Consider the following 15,012-nt stretch of genomic DNA (forward strand, 5'->3'; position numbering starts at 1 on the left):
ACAACTTTTATTTGCTACATTAATATTCATGAAAAGTTAAATTTGGTATAAAATTGTTTAAGGAAATTTTGTTGTAAAGTAGAGACATAAATATATTGTCAAAATATTATTAAAATTTCACCATAATTCGATTGTTTTCTAAATTCGATTATTTGATTTAAATTTATGTTTTCACTCATTTTCTTTTTTTTTGTAGTCTATAGTATATTTTGAATGTAAGCGTACATCAATATACCAAAAACACTAGTAATTAGTATATTTTGAATGTGTCAGTATATAAATATATCAGAAATACTAGAATATAGTATATTTTGAATGTAACAGTATATGGTGCAGTAATATACTTGTGTAGTGTTTAGTATATTTTAAATATAACAGTGTGTATATATACCAAATATGGCTTTTGGTATATTATACAGTTTTATGTGCAGTATATTTTGAATGCCACATGTATATCAAATATATAGTTTGGTATATTTCAGTATTTTTTCGGCACATTCATTTAGTATATTTTAAGCATCATACCGCATCTTTTCACTATTATTAAAAATGTATAGCGCTTATCTCATAGTTACAATTGAGGCTTCTTACCTTTTTATTATTTATTTTGAAAGTTAAAAATATTACATACACATATACTGCATTTTAGGAAACTTTCGTTGGATGGTTGAATTTGGCAAAGTAAGGTAAAGTTATTGTTATAATTCATTATTTCTTTAAATGTTTTTCTTTGCATTACAGGGTATGTTGTAACTGTTCATATACAAAGCGATGGTTACGTTCCTTTTGACAATTGCTCAGCAGGTGGTGAACTATGCGAGTTCGCATCAAGCACCAGCTGCTATGGGGAAAGCGTAGAAAGTTGACTGATTTGCCAGCTGGCAACAGAGTCTGGCAAATGAAATGTTGCTGCAAATAAATTGAAATAGTTCTTCACTCTTTGGGGAGGCGCAAAAGCAAAAGCAAAACAGCAAAGCAGCAACAGCAACTCGTTGAAGCGCAATGCCAAATGCTCACAGCTGTTGTGGTTTCCAACTTGTTCGCACACTCACACACAGAAAGAAATGTGTGCCAAAGATGGTAAAAGGAAATAGAAAATCATAAATTGATAAGATACTATGATGCTTCATAGTCGACGACAAGGGAAGACAACCAGACGGTTGTGGAATACACTTGATTTGCTCAGATTTACACTCAACTTAAGCTTATTACCGTCAATGGAACGTGAAAGGAATCGAAAGAGATAGAGAGAGGGAGAGAGAGAGAGAGAGATAAGCTTGCACGGCAATTCTCAAAAGCATTTCCTAAGTGAGCTATTTGTAAGTTGTTTGGGTAAAAGTAATGTTGCGGATTAGTCAATTGAGTAATAAATATATTGGGAAATATATTCTAAACAGAATAACAAGGGAAAGTTTACTTATTTGAATATTATTTTCATAATTTGGGAAGATTTCCATTTAGAAATTTAACAATGTAGAAAAATTCAGTAGAGTGGTCTTAAAATATACCAAATTTTAATATGGATAGCTATATTTGGTATATCAATATACTATTACTATTATTATAAAAATATATTATAAAGTAAAATGTTCCCGACGGTGAGTTACCTGCAAGCTATTTTCAATGGCATATTAATCTTTAAATATACCAAATTAATATACTGAAGACTATATTTGCTATATCACTATACCATTATGTTCAAAATATACCATAAAGTACAAAAAGGAATACTCTTCAGTAAAATTTAACTCTAAATTCTAGAATTTACAAATAAAATTCACTATTTAATAAATTTAATTTATTCAAGCGTTAAGAATATTGTATATTAAATAAAAACTTTAACAAAATTGGAATTAACTATTGTGTGTCCCAGTTTCTAAAGACTTTTTAAATTGCAGAGAAAATAATTATATTATTTATTCATTTATTTCTTCTTTGACTAATATCTATATTGAAATTTGTGTACCACAATTCTTGACATCTATAAGCAAACACTGAATTTACTTTAAATCTCACTGTCTTACCTACTTTAAGCAGTCTTTCTGCTCACAATTAGTATCAGCCGCTTGTCTCTGATAAGCCGCAACTTGTGCAACAAATACTTTAATTCGCTTGCTGGGCAAATGTTGATCGAAAAGCTTTCTTTTATCCCCTTTCGTTTAAGTTGCAATAATTGGTTGGATTTAGCAGCGCAATTTGTTGATTCACTTTATTCCTGTGCACTTAAAAAATTGCAACTAATGATTTGCATGCAAAATAATTGCGAATTAAATTTAAGCTGATTTGTGGCGTGTAATATTCTGGTCGCAAGCATTACAACAATTTAATTGGCCTTAGGTTAATTTAAGCGAATAATTGAAATAAAATATACACCGTAATTTATGAACACAATTTATAATTGACCATTGATTGAACAAAAATACCACTTAAAAATGCAAGTAAGAAAGCTAAAGTTGAGTTTGCTCGACTACGAGCTACCCGGAAGCTATTTTCAATAGCATTTTAGTCTTAAAATATTCGAAGTTATATGTGGTATATCATTATTTTATACTGAGTAAGCCGCCAGACATTTCCAATAGCGTATTAGTCTTAATATGTAGCAAATTAATGTACTGAAAGGTATATTCGGTATATTAAAATATGAGTGTGTATAAAGTATTTCATAAAGTACAAAATATGTTAGATTGAAAGCTATTAATAGTTCACTTCAGACGTTCTAAGCACACACGCTACCAGGTTTAATAGGCGTTAAAAACATCTTAAAATATACCAAATAATTATACTGAAATCAACATTTAGTATAGCAATATACTATTACTTCCAACGCATACCGCAAAGTACAAAAGATACCATATTGAAAGTAATTTATAAGTGTATAAACTCTGAGTTTGTTGTATATGACCAAAATAATATACTGAATGCTATATTTGGTGTATAAATATACTGAGTTTTTATATGATCAAAAATATAGATTCAGGTGGCCTCTATCTGCCTGTTGCATATATTCTGAGTACATACGCTAGCTACCAGGTATAATAAGCGTTAACAAATATCTTAAAATATACCAAATTAATATACTGCGAGCCATGTTTAGTATATCAATAAACTTTACTGAGTTACCCTTCAGCCATTTTCAAAGCATGTTTGCCTTAAAATATACCAAAATAATATACTGAATGCTACATTTGGTAAATAAATATACTGAATTACCCGCCAGATTGAAAGCAATTATTAACTGCATAAATTCTGAGTTTTTTATATGATCAAAAATATAGATTTATAAGCAGACCTGAGCACATACACTACCAGGTATTAATAGGCGTTAAAGAATTATTGAATAATTCGACAAAAAACTGCCCATCGAAATTGACATTCGATTAAGTAATTAATAAAGTATGCATAATACTATAGTAGCATGAATGATTCAGTGAATGAAATGAAATGTTCATGTTCAATGGAAAAGTGCGAACACAGTTCGATAACAATTCCATTTTTTTTGTACTGTGAGTTTTTGTTGTTGTTGTTGTCGTGTTAACTTTTTTGTGTTTCGTAATTGGCGCATAATAAGAAAGAGTTGAACAAGTGCACGTAACGTGCTCAGCGGTTGTGATAGCGAAAAAGAGTGAGTGAGTGTTTTAGCCGGTTTAAGCCGACTATGAATCACGTGCGACGACGATAGAACGCAAATGTGTTCATCTTTATTTGTCGTATTTTTTGTTGTTGTGGATTTATGCTATTATGGACAACGGCATGATCCAGCTGATGATGATGTTCGACAGCTGGGCTCAGCTGTGTGTGTACAATGTTTTCCACTTAAAAAGGCGTTGCTGCAGTGGGTCAAGTCATCAGTCGTCAGTTGCAACAACACAGCGCAGCACAACCAACAGCCAACAAACCAACAAACGAACAAACCAACAGCCAACAAACCAGCAACCAACAAACGAACAAACCAACAAGCAAATAAATCAATACACAACGAACGACCATCAAGCCAACAACCAACAACAACAATGTCTGCTTTCAGTTTCATATTGCTAACGAGCCTGGTTTTGGTTGCCGTTGCCGATTACTACGGCGACAGTTACGATGACTTCTCGCAGTACGCTCTCGGTCAGTATGGCACAGCGCCATCGGGATCGGCAGCGGAGTACATCTACAGCGATGTGGCGACAGCATATGGCGGCGGATCGGGTTCGGGATCAGGATCGGGATCGGTCAGCTATAATGTTGGTGCCGCTTCCAATGGCGCTGCGTCGTATGCTTATGCTGCTGCTGGGGGACCAAATGGGGCACGAGCAATTGCCGAGGCGCCGGGACCTTACATGCAACCCATTGCTTATTCCGGTTATGGCAAAAAGTATGCGCCAGCCTATGTGACGACAGCGGCGCCAGCAACCACTGTGGCTGGTGCCACAACGGCGGCAACCACGGCAGCAACAGCAGCAACGGCGGCAACGGCGGCAACGAGCGGTTATCCCAGCTATACGACATCGACAACTGCTGATCCGGCAACAACTACGACAACAGCAGCAACCACAACGACTGCAGCAGCAACCACCACAACTGCAGCAGCAACCACAACCACCGAGGCAACCACAACAACAACAGCAGCAACCACCACAACTGCAGCAGCAACCACAACCACCGAGGCAGCCACAACAACAACAGCAGCAACCACCACAACGGCAGCAGCAACCACCACAACTGCAGCAGCAACCACCACAACTGAGGCGCCTTCAACGACAACAACAACAGCAGCCACCACCACAACTACCGAGGCAACCACAACAACTGCCGCTCCCACAACAACGACAACCACAACGACAACAACAGCGGCTCCTACAACGACAACAACCACTGAGGCAGCCACCACAACAACGACAACAGCAGCGCCAACGACAACCACAACAACAACAGCAGCAACAACGACTACAACAACAGCTGCACCAACAACGACAACAACCACAGAGGCAGCAACGACAACCACAACAGCGGCAACCACAACAGCAACAGCAGCTTCGACCACAGCAGTAAGTATAACGAATGGCAGGCTCATTGGCTAAGCAACTCTCAACTATCTCTCTCAACTTTCTCTTAACTTTTTCTGAAATTTCTCTCACTCTCTCTCTCTCTTTCTCTACCCCAACCTCGCCTACTCCCTCTCTCTCTCTCTCTACAGGGTATAACCATTACAATCACGCCTACAACTGGAATTTCTCTATGCACTGGCACCGTAAGAACCATCGTTGTGCCTTTGGGTGTTCTTACCATCACATTCACAACATGCTAAGTAGAAGCAACAACAACGACAACGACAGCAACAACATTCGAAAATGAGCTAACCCCAAAAACAACTAACTTATTTCTAGCTACTACTAATAATCTTAAATAACTATAAATATTTTCAAAGTCATAACTAAATTCCTCGACATTTAACAATCAATAAAAAAGAGAAAAATAAATAAACTTGTTTACAATAATTTTTAATGTTCCATAATTTATTGTTGAGTTGTTTAATATGCTCGGTCAATCGACAACTCGAGCAAGTTTTTTTTTTTGTCTGCTCGCTGAATTGAACTATAGCATTAAATTGGATCACTTCACTTATCGAGATCGAAATACACACACACACACACACTCGCACACACACATGAACAGGTGTTTGGCATTGCTTGACATCCAATGTGATTTCGCTGATGTGTAACAATCGGATTATAGAGTATGCAACGACTTAAAGTACACAAGCAAGGGAAGCAATGAAAAGCAAAATAAAAGTGTAAAGTCTGTAAAAACCAAAAAAAACTAAGTGCATGAAAATTTCAAAAACAACAACTAATAGAGTATGCACGAATTCAAAGGAACTGAAAATAAGAAGAACATTAAAATCTAAATGTTAGAAAACACATCTTATCAATAAGAGTTCAAAAGTTTTATTGTTTTATTGTTTCTTTTTTGGACTAGTTATTTATTATTTATTTCTTTACTGTTTTACCATTTTATTTCAGTTTTTCAGTTGTCTGAAATATCAGCTCGACTATCTGAGTTATAAACGAAAACTCTCAAATTTAGATAAAAATTTTAATAAGAATTACGATGGATTACAGAATTTTATAATCTAAATCTACGTTATAATAATAATAATAATAATAATATAAATATTTAGATATTGTATATAAGAATATAATTATTTAATTTTCTTATAAGCTAGATACAGAGTATCTGAGTTTCGTCACACTTCAGCTTTAGCTAAAATCCTAGTTGATTTTCCCATTTTTTGTTGTTGTGCCTCAGCTCTTTGTTTTTCATATTCAATTTGGTGTTTTCCTATTTTTCTATTTTCTCGCGGCATTTGGCGCTTTGTTGTTGGCCATTGTTCGCGCTTATCTACCGACAATAAAGTGGCATTAAAAAGCTTAAAAAACGCAAAGAAGCATAGAAGCAGAGAGACAATAGACCGTAGACTAAATGGGAAATGTTTACGCTTTTGCCATGTAGTAGATTGGCATTGCGGAAATTAAGAATAGGCCATCGCCTGATGCCAGCGGCAACACTTTGCATGACAAACAAAATACATTTAAATTCAAAATTGTCTCCTCAACTTTCATCCTGTTTCGCTGTTTTTTTATTTTTTGCTTTATAATTTTTGTCCTTTCGTTTTTTTTTTTTGGGTTTCTCCTTGATACATCAGGTACACACAAATTATAATTTATTTTTGTCATTAACGCGGTGTCCTCAAGTGGCCTCAAACATAAAGACTATACAAATGGTCCTTGACTTTTACTCTTTAATTGTAATCTGTGCGTTCGCTATTAATTTTGTTTATGTTATGCAAGGACATGCGTTCTCCCTTGTCACTTCCTTAGCCCTGAATTTGTACCTTTATTAAAGCAAAAAGGTTCATTGTATTAAAATAAACAAATGTAAAATTGTCAATTTTGAATTTCTTCTGTTTCGAATTTACTGTCTTACTTTTTAATTTCAATTTACCCTTCTCCATTGTCACTTTATTAGCAATGAGTCTGTCTAGGATTTAATTAGATTTTCGCAATTCGCCAAATGTTGTACAATGAAAACAACTGGGGAAAAGTTGATTGAGTTCATTTCATTCACACCACAATTTCTTTCATTGCCCAACTCAGATCTCAGCATTTATTTTTTTTGTTTCTTTTGGTTATTTTTAACTCTTTCGAATTCGTCTAAAACAATTTATAATTGAATTGAATTTCATTTCATTTTACTTTGATTTGATTCGTTCACCACCCTTGAGGCACTTTACGCTTTTCCTCAATTGTTGCCAATAATTTTGCTCATTAAAAGTTTTAACGAAAATCACAAGAACACGCTGAGGGCATTCGCAGGTGTGTCTAGGCTCTAACGACACTTTAAATACCCTTCATCAAAGAGTTGTTTACTTTTGAGCTAAAGTAAATCTATATTTCAATTATAATTGTCAAATATTAAAGTTTATTTTCCGTTTTTTATTTTGGTTTAAATAACTTATACGTTCAGAGAGTTGTTTGTTTTTGAATTAAAAGAAATCTCTATTAGTATCATATTCTTATTTACAATTTCTGTAAAATACTAAAGATTTTTTCTTTATTTCTTTTAAGAACTTATATGCTCTCGCTGTAGTCTGGAAATGTAAATGAACAACCGAAAGTCAAGGCAACTCTTTTCAGTTTTTCTCACACCTCTCGACACGACGCAAAGGTAAACACACAGGTGACCAGAAAGCGAGCGCGAGAAAAACGAACGAACGAACGAAAAGCGAAAAATTGGCTAAAATCTTGAATTGTGTTGAAATTTAAAAGACAGCTGCTTGTCTCGGCCACACCCGATAACAGTTATCAATGTGTCCAAAAGCCAATTGTTCTCTGCCATCGACCATTGTTGTTGTCGGCGCCAAGAGCAGCGACAGAAGCTTCATCTTAAGCCGGTTATCGACAAGCTTTCAAGTCACATAAATCAACATATTTCATTCCATTTTTTTTTCTTGTAGCTTTTTGCATACCCTAAAGATGAGTTAAGGCAGCTTAAGTGTGGCATATGGAAGAAGTAAAAATAAACAAATTAAGAAAAATCACTTGCAATAAATTTGTGATATCAAATGAGATTTCATGAGTTTGTAAAATCAAATAAAATACAAAGTGTAAGTATAAAATAAACTATGAAATAATGTAACGATAAAAAATATAATCAATAAACAAATTAAGAAAAGTTACTTAGAATAATTTTGTAGAGTAAAATGTGATTGTTATGCAAAAAAAAATATATAAAAAAATATAAAATAAATATTCAGTTTTTATATTATTATTCGCATACAAATTATTGAATCTAAATCAATCTTAATATTAATATGAAATAAATATATCTATTTTATATCCATTACAAACTTAAAAATAAAATAACATGAACAATGTCATTAAGAAGTATATCAAATAAACAAATTTGAACAAATTACTTGAAATAAATTTGCAAAATAAAATTAAATTTCAATGCGAACAAAATAAAACAATCTGAATATATTTTACTTAAGTAATTTTTTGTAGGGTATTTAGAAGTCGACTACTGCATGACTCAACGCTGCTTACGTCTTATATTTTTTAATAAATTTGCTTAGCTGGGCAAATATTTTATTTAAATTTCAGAGGGCATAAATCAAAGCCGTCGCGATATTCGCAAAATCCCAGCAAAAATTTGAAGGCGTGGTCGCATTGTAAACGTTGCTCAGCTCAGCTCAGCTCATCGCAGCTTGATTCAGCGCAAATTTGATTTGATTCCGTTCGCTTTGAATTGATATTTATGGCCCTAAAATTGGCTTACACGCATTGCGTATACGCAAAGTTGCCGTCGTTGTTGTTGTTGTTGTTGATGTTTACAATTAAGCAAAAGATGTGAGGCAACCAAGCAGAGACTGTGGCAAATGCCACTTGCCGGCACGTAAAACGTGTGTTTATTATTTTTATTGCTCTTGATTACTTGAACTTGGCCGAAAAGTATTTTGCACTTGACTCTCGCTCTCCTCCTTCCGCTCTCTCTCTCTCTCTCCCACTCTCTTTTTCTTTTGCCTGCTGCCGATGGCGGAAATCAAATGAATCGATTAATGCGCCACAATTTACGACACCTGCTCCGGTTGAGGTCGCTCTCTTTCGCTCTCTGTCTGCCACACTTTGGGGCATTGCATAAATTTTGCTGGCGCCTGTCATTGACATGGGTAAATATACCTACTTTATATATGTACATATGTATGTTTATGTATTCGTACTATCGGCTCATGATTTTGTAATCCTATTTACGACCTGGGCTTAAAGCTGCCATCAATTGGATGCAGCCAACTGGTTTCATAATAAATACAGATTTACTTTTCCGCCCAACTAATCAATTCTCAGCTCCAAAGCAGCTGCAACAAAAGTTCGTAAATTGCAAAGTCATTGCTCAAGAAAAAGTGCAACGATGGAAAACAAAATGCATGAAAAACGAAAGATTTTCTTTGCTGAGAGCAACAGGCAGCTAAAAATTTACATATACGAGAACAATATACACAACTAGACTAAACAGAGCAAATTATTTATGTATTTAGCACAAAGTGGAAATCGTTTGAAGACGAAAAAAAAAGAAAATAAATGAATGGAAATGCAGTTTGCACTTTGCAACGTTTTCATTCAAACGTTGCACATTTTTGGCATCATTTTTCAAGGGATTATCGAATGTTCAAATTACGTTCTTTGCAATGTTGCTGCAACATTGTTGTTGGTCGTAACGGTGATCAATTGTCGTTGCTGCTTTCATTCCATTTTCATATCTACTATCTTTTATCGCTCTCTTCACACCGTTACAGCACTTAATTTCGGCGACTTCATGTTACGATTGCATCACACTTGAGCTTAGCGTTTTATTCCCCATGGAGTACACATATTTTTTATTAGCGGCAACAGCTAAGGTGATATAGAAATGTCCTTATAAACGCAGAGAACTCAGAGTGAGAGAGGTTGATAGAGGTTGAGATAGAGCTATATTTTGTTGGTAACAGTATATTAGGTACACAATAAGGTGTACTTTAGTATTTTTTTGGATATTAATTTAGTAGTATTTGAATGTAAATGTAGTATATCAATATTCCAAATATCCCTTTATTATAAAGAATATAGTATATTCAATTGACAAATCTGTATATTTTAAACTCAATTAGTAGTATATCAGTATACCAATTATTGCCACAGAGATTTGAGAGTGAGATGAGAGAGAGAGAGAAAAATGTGTTTCTTTTGGCATATTTTAGTATTTTTTGGTATATTGAGTTGATATTTTGGTATTCTTAATTGATTTGGTATGTTTTGAATGCAGTTGTATATCAATATATCAAATATTGTCTGAAGTATTGTTTGGTATATTAAGTTGGTATATTCATTTGACAATTAGGTATATGTTTTACCCAACGGTGTGTTTTGAATGAATTAATACATCAATATACCAAATATTACCTTAGTATAAAGAATATAGTATAATTAATTGAAAATTTGGTATATTTTGAACTCAATTGTAGATTAATATACTGAATTTTGTCCTTAGCAAAAACATGTAGTATATTTAATTGACAATTTGGTATGTGATGCATTCAATGGTATATTTTGAATGTAGTAAGAAGTATATCAATATAGTTTATTGGTATATTAATCTGGTATGCTTAAATAATAATACCACTCTAATTTTTTGCTTTTACTGAGATGGGGTATCTGCTATCCTCACAGTCAAATGCACAACAAAAATATGCTCACTGGCAACTAGTTGCGATTATGCATAAATCCGCTTGAAAAGCAAACCAAATAGAGACCGATGTAAAACGAAATTATGTTCAAACATAAATCAGAAACAAAGTGGCCAGTGCTCTGTGTAGCAAGTGGCAAGTGGCAAACAGTAAGCAGCAAAAAATTTGTGTTTTGTTTTCGGGGCACGACGTTGACAGCGACCAATGCCAGCAAAAAGGGCAAGCTTGAATTTGCTGTGTTTGCAGCTGTTGAGCTCAGCCAGCACAACGAAAAAAAAAGAAAGGCAGCCAAAAAAAGAAAATTAAATATACATGAAGCGCACAATTACCAAATTTGTATATTTAATGTGTGCAAGTGTGCAAGTGTGTGTGTGTGTGTGTGTGTGTCGACGGCAATGAAATTCAATCCAGTGTCCATTTCTTGTAATTTCTTTTTGTGTTCCATGTTGTTTGTGTTGGCATAAAAATTTAATAAGCGCCCAAAAGTCGGCTACAATAAAACGTGAGTTGTAGTTGCCGTCGGAGACCGGTAAATTCATAAGCTTTCGTCCGCCTGTCCGTCCATCCATCCGTCTGTCCGTCTGTCTGTCTGCCTGTCCGTCTGTCCGTTTCCCCCCACCTGAAATTATGCTATTAAAAAAAAGAAAACAAGAGGAGCACAACACGAAATGAGCGAATGATGCGAGCAGCACTTGAACACAAATTGACATAGGACCCACAGAACACATACTTTAGCCTACGACGGACAGGTATCCCGCCTAGGCACTTAGCCACAGGCAATAACAACGACAAATTCGAAGGGAGATGGTTACACACACGTATAGTATGGTATGTGACCATAGCGCAATATATGTACATATATGGCACCAGCAGACTGTCGCCTCATTAGTCACGCCCAGAAAAAAAAAGCAAGTAAGAAAACTACAGTTGAGTGTGCTAGACTTTGAGATACTAGCTACCAATTTTTAATCAAAGCGAAACAGTGCGGTACTTATTTTACAATATACCAAACTAGTATACCGCAAAAATACTACTAATATACCAAATATAGTATTGATATAGTACTACATTAGAAATAAATACTCATTTTAAAATATACCGAATATACCACAAAAATACTAAAAATATATTTGGTTTATTGAAATACCAAAATATGCCACAACGTGCGAAAAATATGTTTATTGATATAGTACTACATTCAAAATTTACCATAGAGTGCAAAATATACCATAGTTAGTATATTGATATAGTACTACATTCAAAAAATACCATACTGTGCAAAATATACCATATTATCAGTCAAAGTAACTAACATTCGTAGTAAGTAAAGTCTCTAAAATCTAAGTGTTCTTACGGACGGACAGAACAGACGGATGTGGCTATATGGTCTCGACTGATTACGCTGATTAAGAATATATATACTTTATAGGAGATGCCTTCTTCTTTGTCTGTTATATTCATTTCCTGCCGGCACAAAGTTATAATACCCTTCTACCCTATGAGTAGGGGGGTATAAAAATATATATACATATATATAAAAGCCTACGGCAAAGCTTTTTGGGCTAAACTCAACTGTCGGCGATTTCAGGTATAGATTCACATTTTTCTCCCTCCCCATTTCATTAAACCGACAACATGTTGAACACACAAGAGACAACAACATGTTTTATCTATGTATTTGATCCCCCCGTTTTTTTTTTTGATGTATAGATTCCTCAGTTACAATTTTATTAGCTTATCCCAAGTGTCTGGGAAATCAATTTGCACAAAATAATCTTTAAAGCATACTTTGGCACAAGCGTATAAAAATAGAGATATCTTGCTTAGCTAAATATTTTTTTATGCGACTCCTCAAAATATGCTAAGAACTTCATTATTTGTATTCGCTTACTGTGCTGCTATGGTAAAAATGGGAAATTCATTGCTTGAAAACATTTTAGAGAATTTAAATGTATTGGACAATTTTAAAAGTAAAATTTATTAGTTCACTTTTTTATCAACAATTTGAAGAGTTGCATATGAAACTATTAATCAAACTTTGTTGGAAACTTCAAAGTTTCTTAACTTATAAAATAAAGCATTTGCTTTTATTATTCTTGTATATAATAAAAATGTATTTATACATAAGTAAACCGTGTTTTGTCTATACAAAAGCATTTTTAATAGAACTTATATAATTGTTATCTAATCGCAACAAAATTTTTTGTTATTTTTGTTTGTACCAAAACTAAATTGATAAAACTTAATATTTTGTTACCTATATTTTGTTATTTTCTATCATCAATTGGCATAAAAGATTAGTTTCACAAGTTATAGTTAGCCTTGATATTGGTTTAGTAATTTCGAGTTATATATAAAATTGGGTTTGGAAATTTGAGAAAGCAAGAAAATTTCGCAGTGATTTTTGCTAATGCATTTTCATTTATAATTCATAAATATATTTTTCAACTTTCTCCCATCGAGCGTACCTAAAGCGAGGCGCTATAAAGCAGTCATAAAGACCTTAGAAGTTGAGCAGCATATTTCTCTAATAACTTTTTATAGCATGCAAATTGCTTAATTTCACTCAAGGTGCAGAAGCTGTAGAGTTAGCGAGAAGAAAGCACTTTATTTATAAATAAATATTTTACATAACATTTGGCCAAAGCAGTTGGTTTAGTATTTAAGTTAAAGAGAGGCAAGCAACGAAAGTACAAATTTAAAGTCGCGTACATTTTGGAGCGAAGTTATTTGTGGCAAAGTTGGCCATAAAATATTGACATTTATAGCAAAGGGCATTAAATAGTAGCTTACGAAATGTGTGTTTAGATGAATGTTTGTGGCATTGTTGTCACCTACTGAATGCTTTTAATGCTTACATCGAAAGCGGCTTAATAGATTTCGTGGCTGACAAACAATAAGAGGAAGTGCTGCACTCAGGACACGAAAAGTCCTTTGCTTTGCACTCGAGCGATTTTTCTTGCTAAGAATAGCCACAATCACAATTATATATATTATATATCATATTCAATGGCTATTAGAATGAAACGTTTTTCGAGTAGCTGTCAAAGAAATGTGGCTACAATTGGTTGATCAAAGTATTTTTGGCATTGCCCACAATGTTCACTCGCTCGTTGTCTGCGTCATGCGGATGACATTCTAATAAGCAAATGCTAATAAAATGCTTGCACCTGCCATTGACGCGCAGCAAAAGGAAAATGCTCGCAGCGAAAAAAAAGCATTTATCACGCGACGCAAACAATAGAGCACAAAGCAGAAAAAAACAGAAAACGGAAAAAAGGACTCAAGCCAATTGAAAGTCAACTGTGGCTGCTAATGTTGCATTTCCTTTGGCTTTCTCTCCTCCACAACCCACACTAAACTTTTCACACTGAAAAAAGTCAAAGTTCTAAAATCAAGAGCATTCGTGTTAAAAATTGTGTTCTTAAAATAAGATCACTTTAGGAAAAAATTCTTAAAACTAAGAACATTCGTTTGAAAAATGTCAAAATTCTCAAAATAACACCAAAAATTTTAGATTTAGATTACAAAATTCTATCATCCATTGAAATTCCTATAACATTATTAACTAGCTTTGAGTGTCTTCGTTTATAACTTAGTTAGTCGAGCTATCGGAAACCATACTTTATTTTAGTATAAGATAGGAAGTGGTGAGTTCTCAAATACTGCTCGTAAGTGGAGTGATTAGCAGTACAATTACAAATAAAAATAATAAATTGGGAAAAATACACGAGTATAAAGAAAAATAATATAATGAAATGATTTTTTTTATCTTTTCCTCTTCTAAATAAGAACTTGGGTCGTATATCAATTGTTCTTGAAATCAAGTTGTCTTTTCTAACATTAAGATTTTCATGTTCTTGACACAGTTCTTAGACCAAAATTCATAGTACTAAGACCAATATTTTGATTTTAGAACTTTTTCTTTTTTTGTCAGTGCACACTCTTCACTTTCACTTTGTAAATGGCAGCACGACCATAAACAATTACGAAATGTTGCCTGTGGCAGCCTAGACGTGATGCTGTTGCTCACGCTACAGTCCGGCCTATATTGAGCAGACAATATATTTTCAATGTAATAGTATATCAATATACTAAAATGTTGCCTTTATTAAATGGTATATTTCGAATGTAATAGTATATCAATATACCAAGTATTGTCTTTAGTGTAAAGAATGAACTATATTCAATTGATAATTCGATATATTTGGGAGTATTTTGGTATATTTTCATGAAATAGTATATCA

At 33.9% G+C, this 15,012-nt stretch overlaps 1 protein-coding gene across 3 annotated transcripts; it reads left to right on the forward strand.

Moving 5' to 3' along the window:
* The first annotated feature begins 3,965 nt into the window (after positions 1-3,965).
* LOC133849139 (salivary glue protein Sgs-3) lies at positions 3,966-5,466 on the forward strand. 3 transcript variants are annotated; one of them, XM_062285037.1, is made up of 3 exons: positions 3,966-4,914; positions 5,008-5,030; positions 5,180-5,466. In XM_062285037.1, the coding sequence occupies exons 1-3, from the start codon at positions 4,011-4,013 to the stop codon at positions 5,288-5,290; spliced, it is 1,038 nt and encodes a 345-aa protein (XP_062141021.1). In that variant the 5' UTR covers positions 3,966-4,010; the 3' UTR covers positions 5,291-5,466. The 3 variants fall into 3 exon arrangements, with proteins under 3 accessions (XP_062141021.1, XP_062141019.1, XP_062141018.1); XM_062285035.1 differs by having other exon boundaries at positions 3,968-4,407; positions 4,441-5,030; XM_062285034.1 differs by having other exon boundaries at positions 3,968-5,030.
* The last annotated feature ends 9,546 nt before the right edge of the window (positions 5,467-15,012 follow it).

Source organism: Drosophila sulfurigaster, chromosome X (assembly GCF_023558435.1).
Source record: "Drosophila sulfurigaster albostrigata strain 15112-1811.04 chromosome X, ASM2355843v2, whole genome shotgun sequence".
In the NCBI taxonomy this organism is placed as follows: Eukaryota; Metazoa; Arthropoda; class Insecta; order Diptera; family Drosophilidae; genus Drosophila; species Drosophila sulfurigaster.

Bases quoted from the DNA above. Each gene is read 5' to 3' on its own strand.
- LOC133849139 (XM_062285034.1), top strand. From the start codon at position 4,011: ATGTCTGCTTTCAGTTTCATATTGCTAACGAGCCTGGTTTTGGTTGCC. The intron at 5,031-5,179 runs GTAAGTATAACG...CTCTCTCTACAG, and splicing joins CAGCAGCTTCGACCACAGCA to GGTATAACCATTACAATCAC.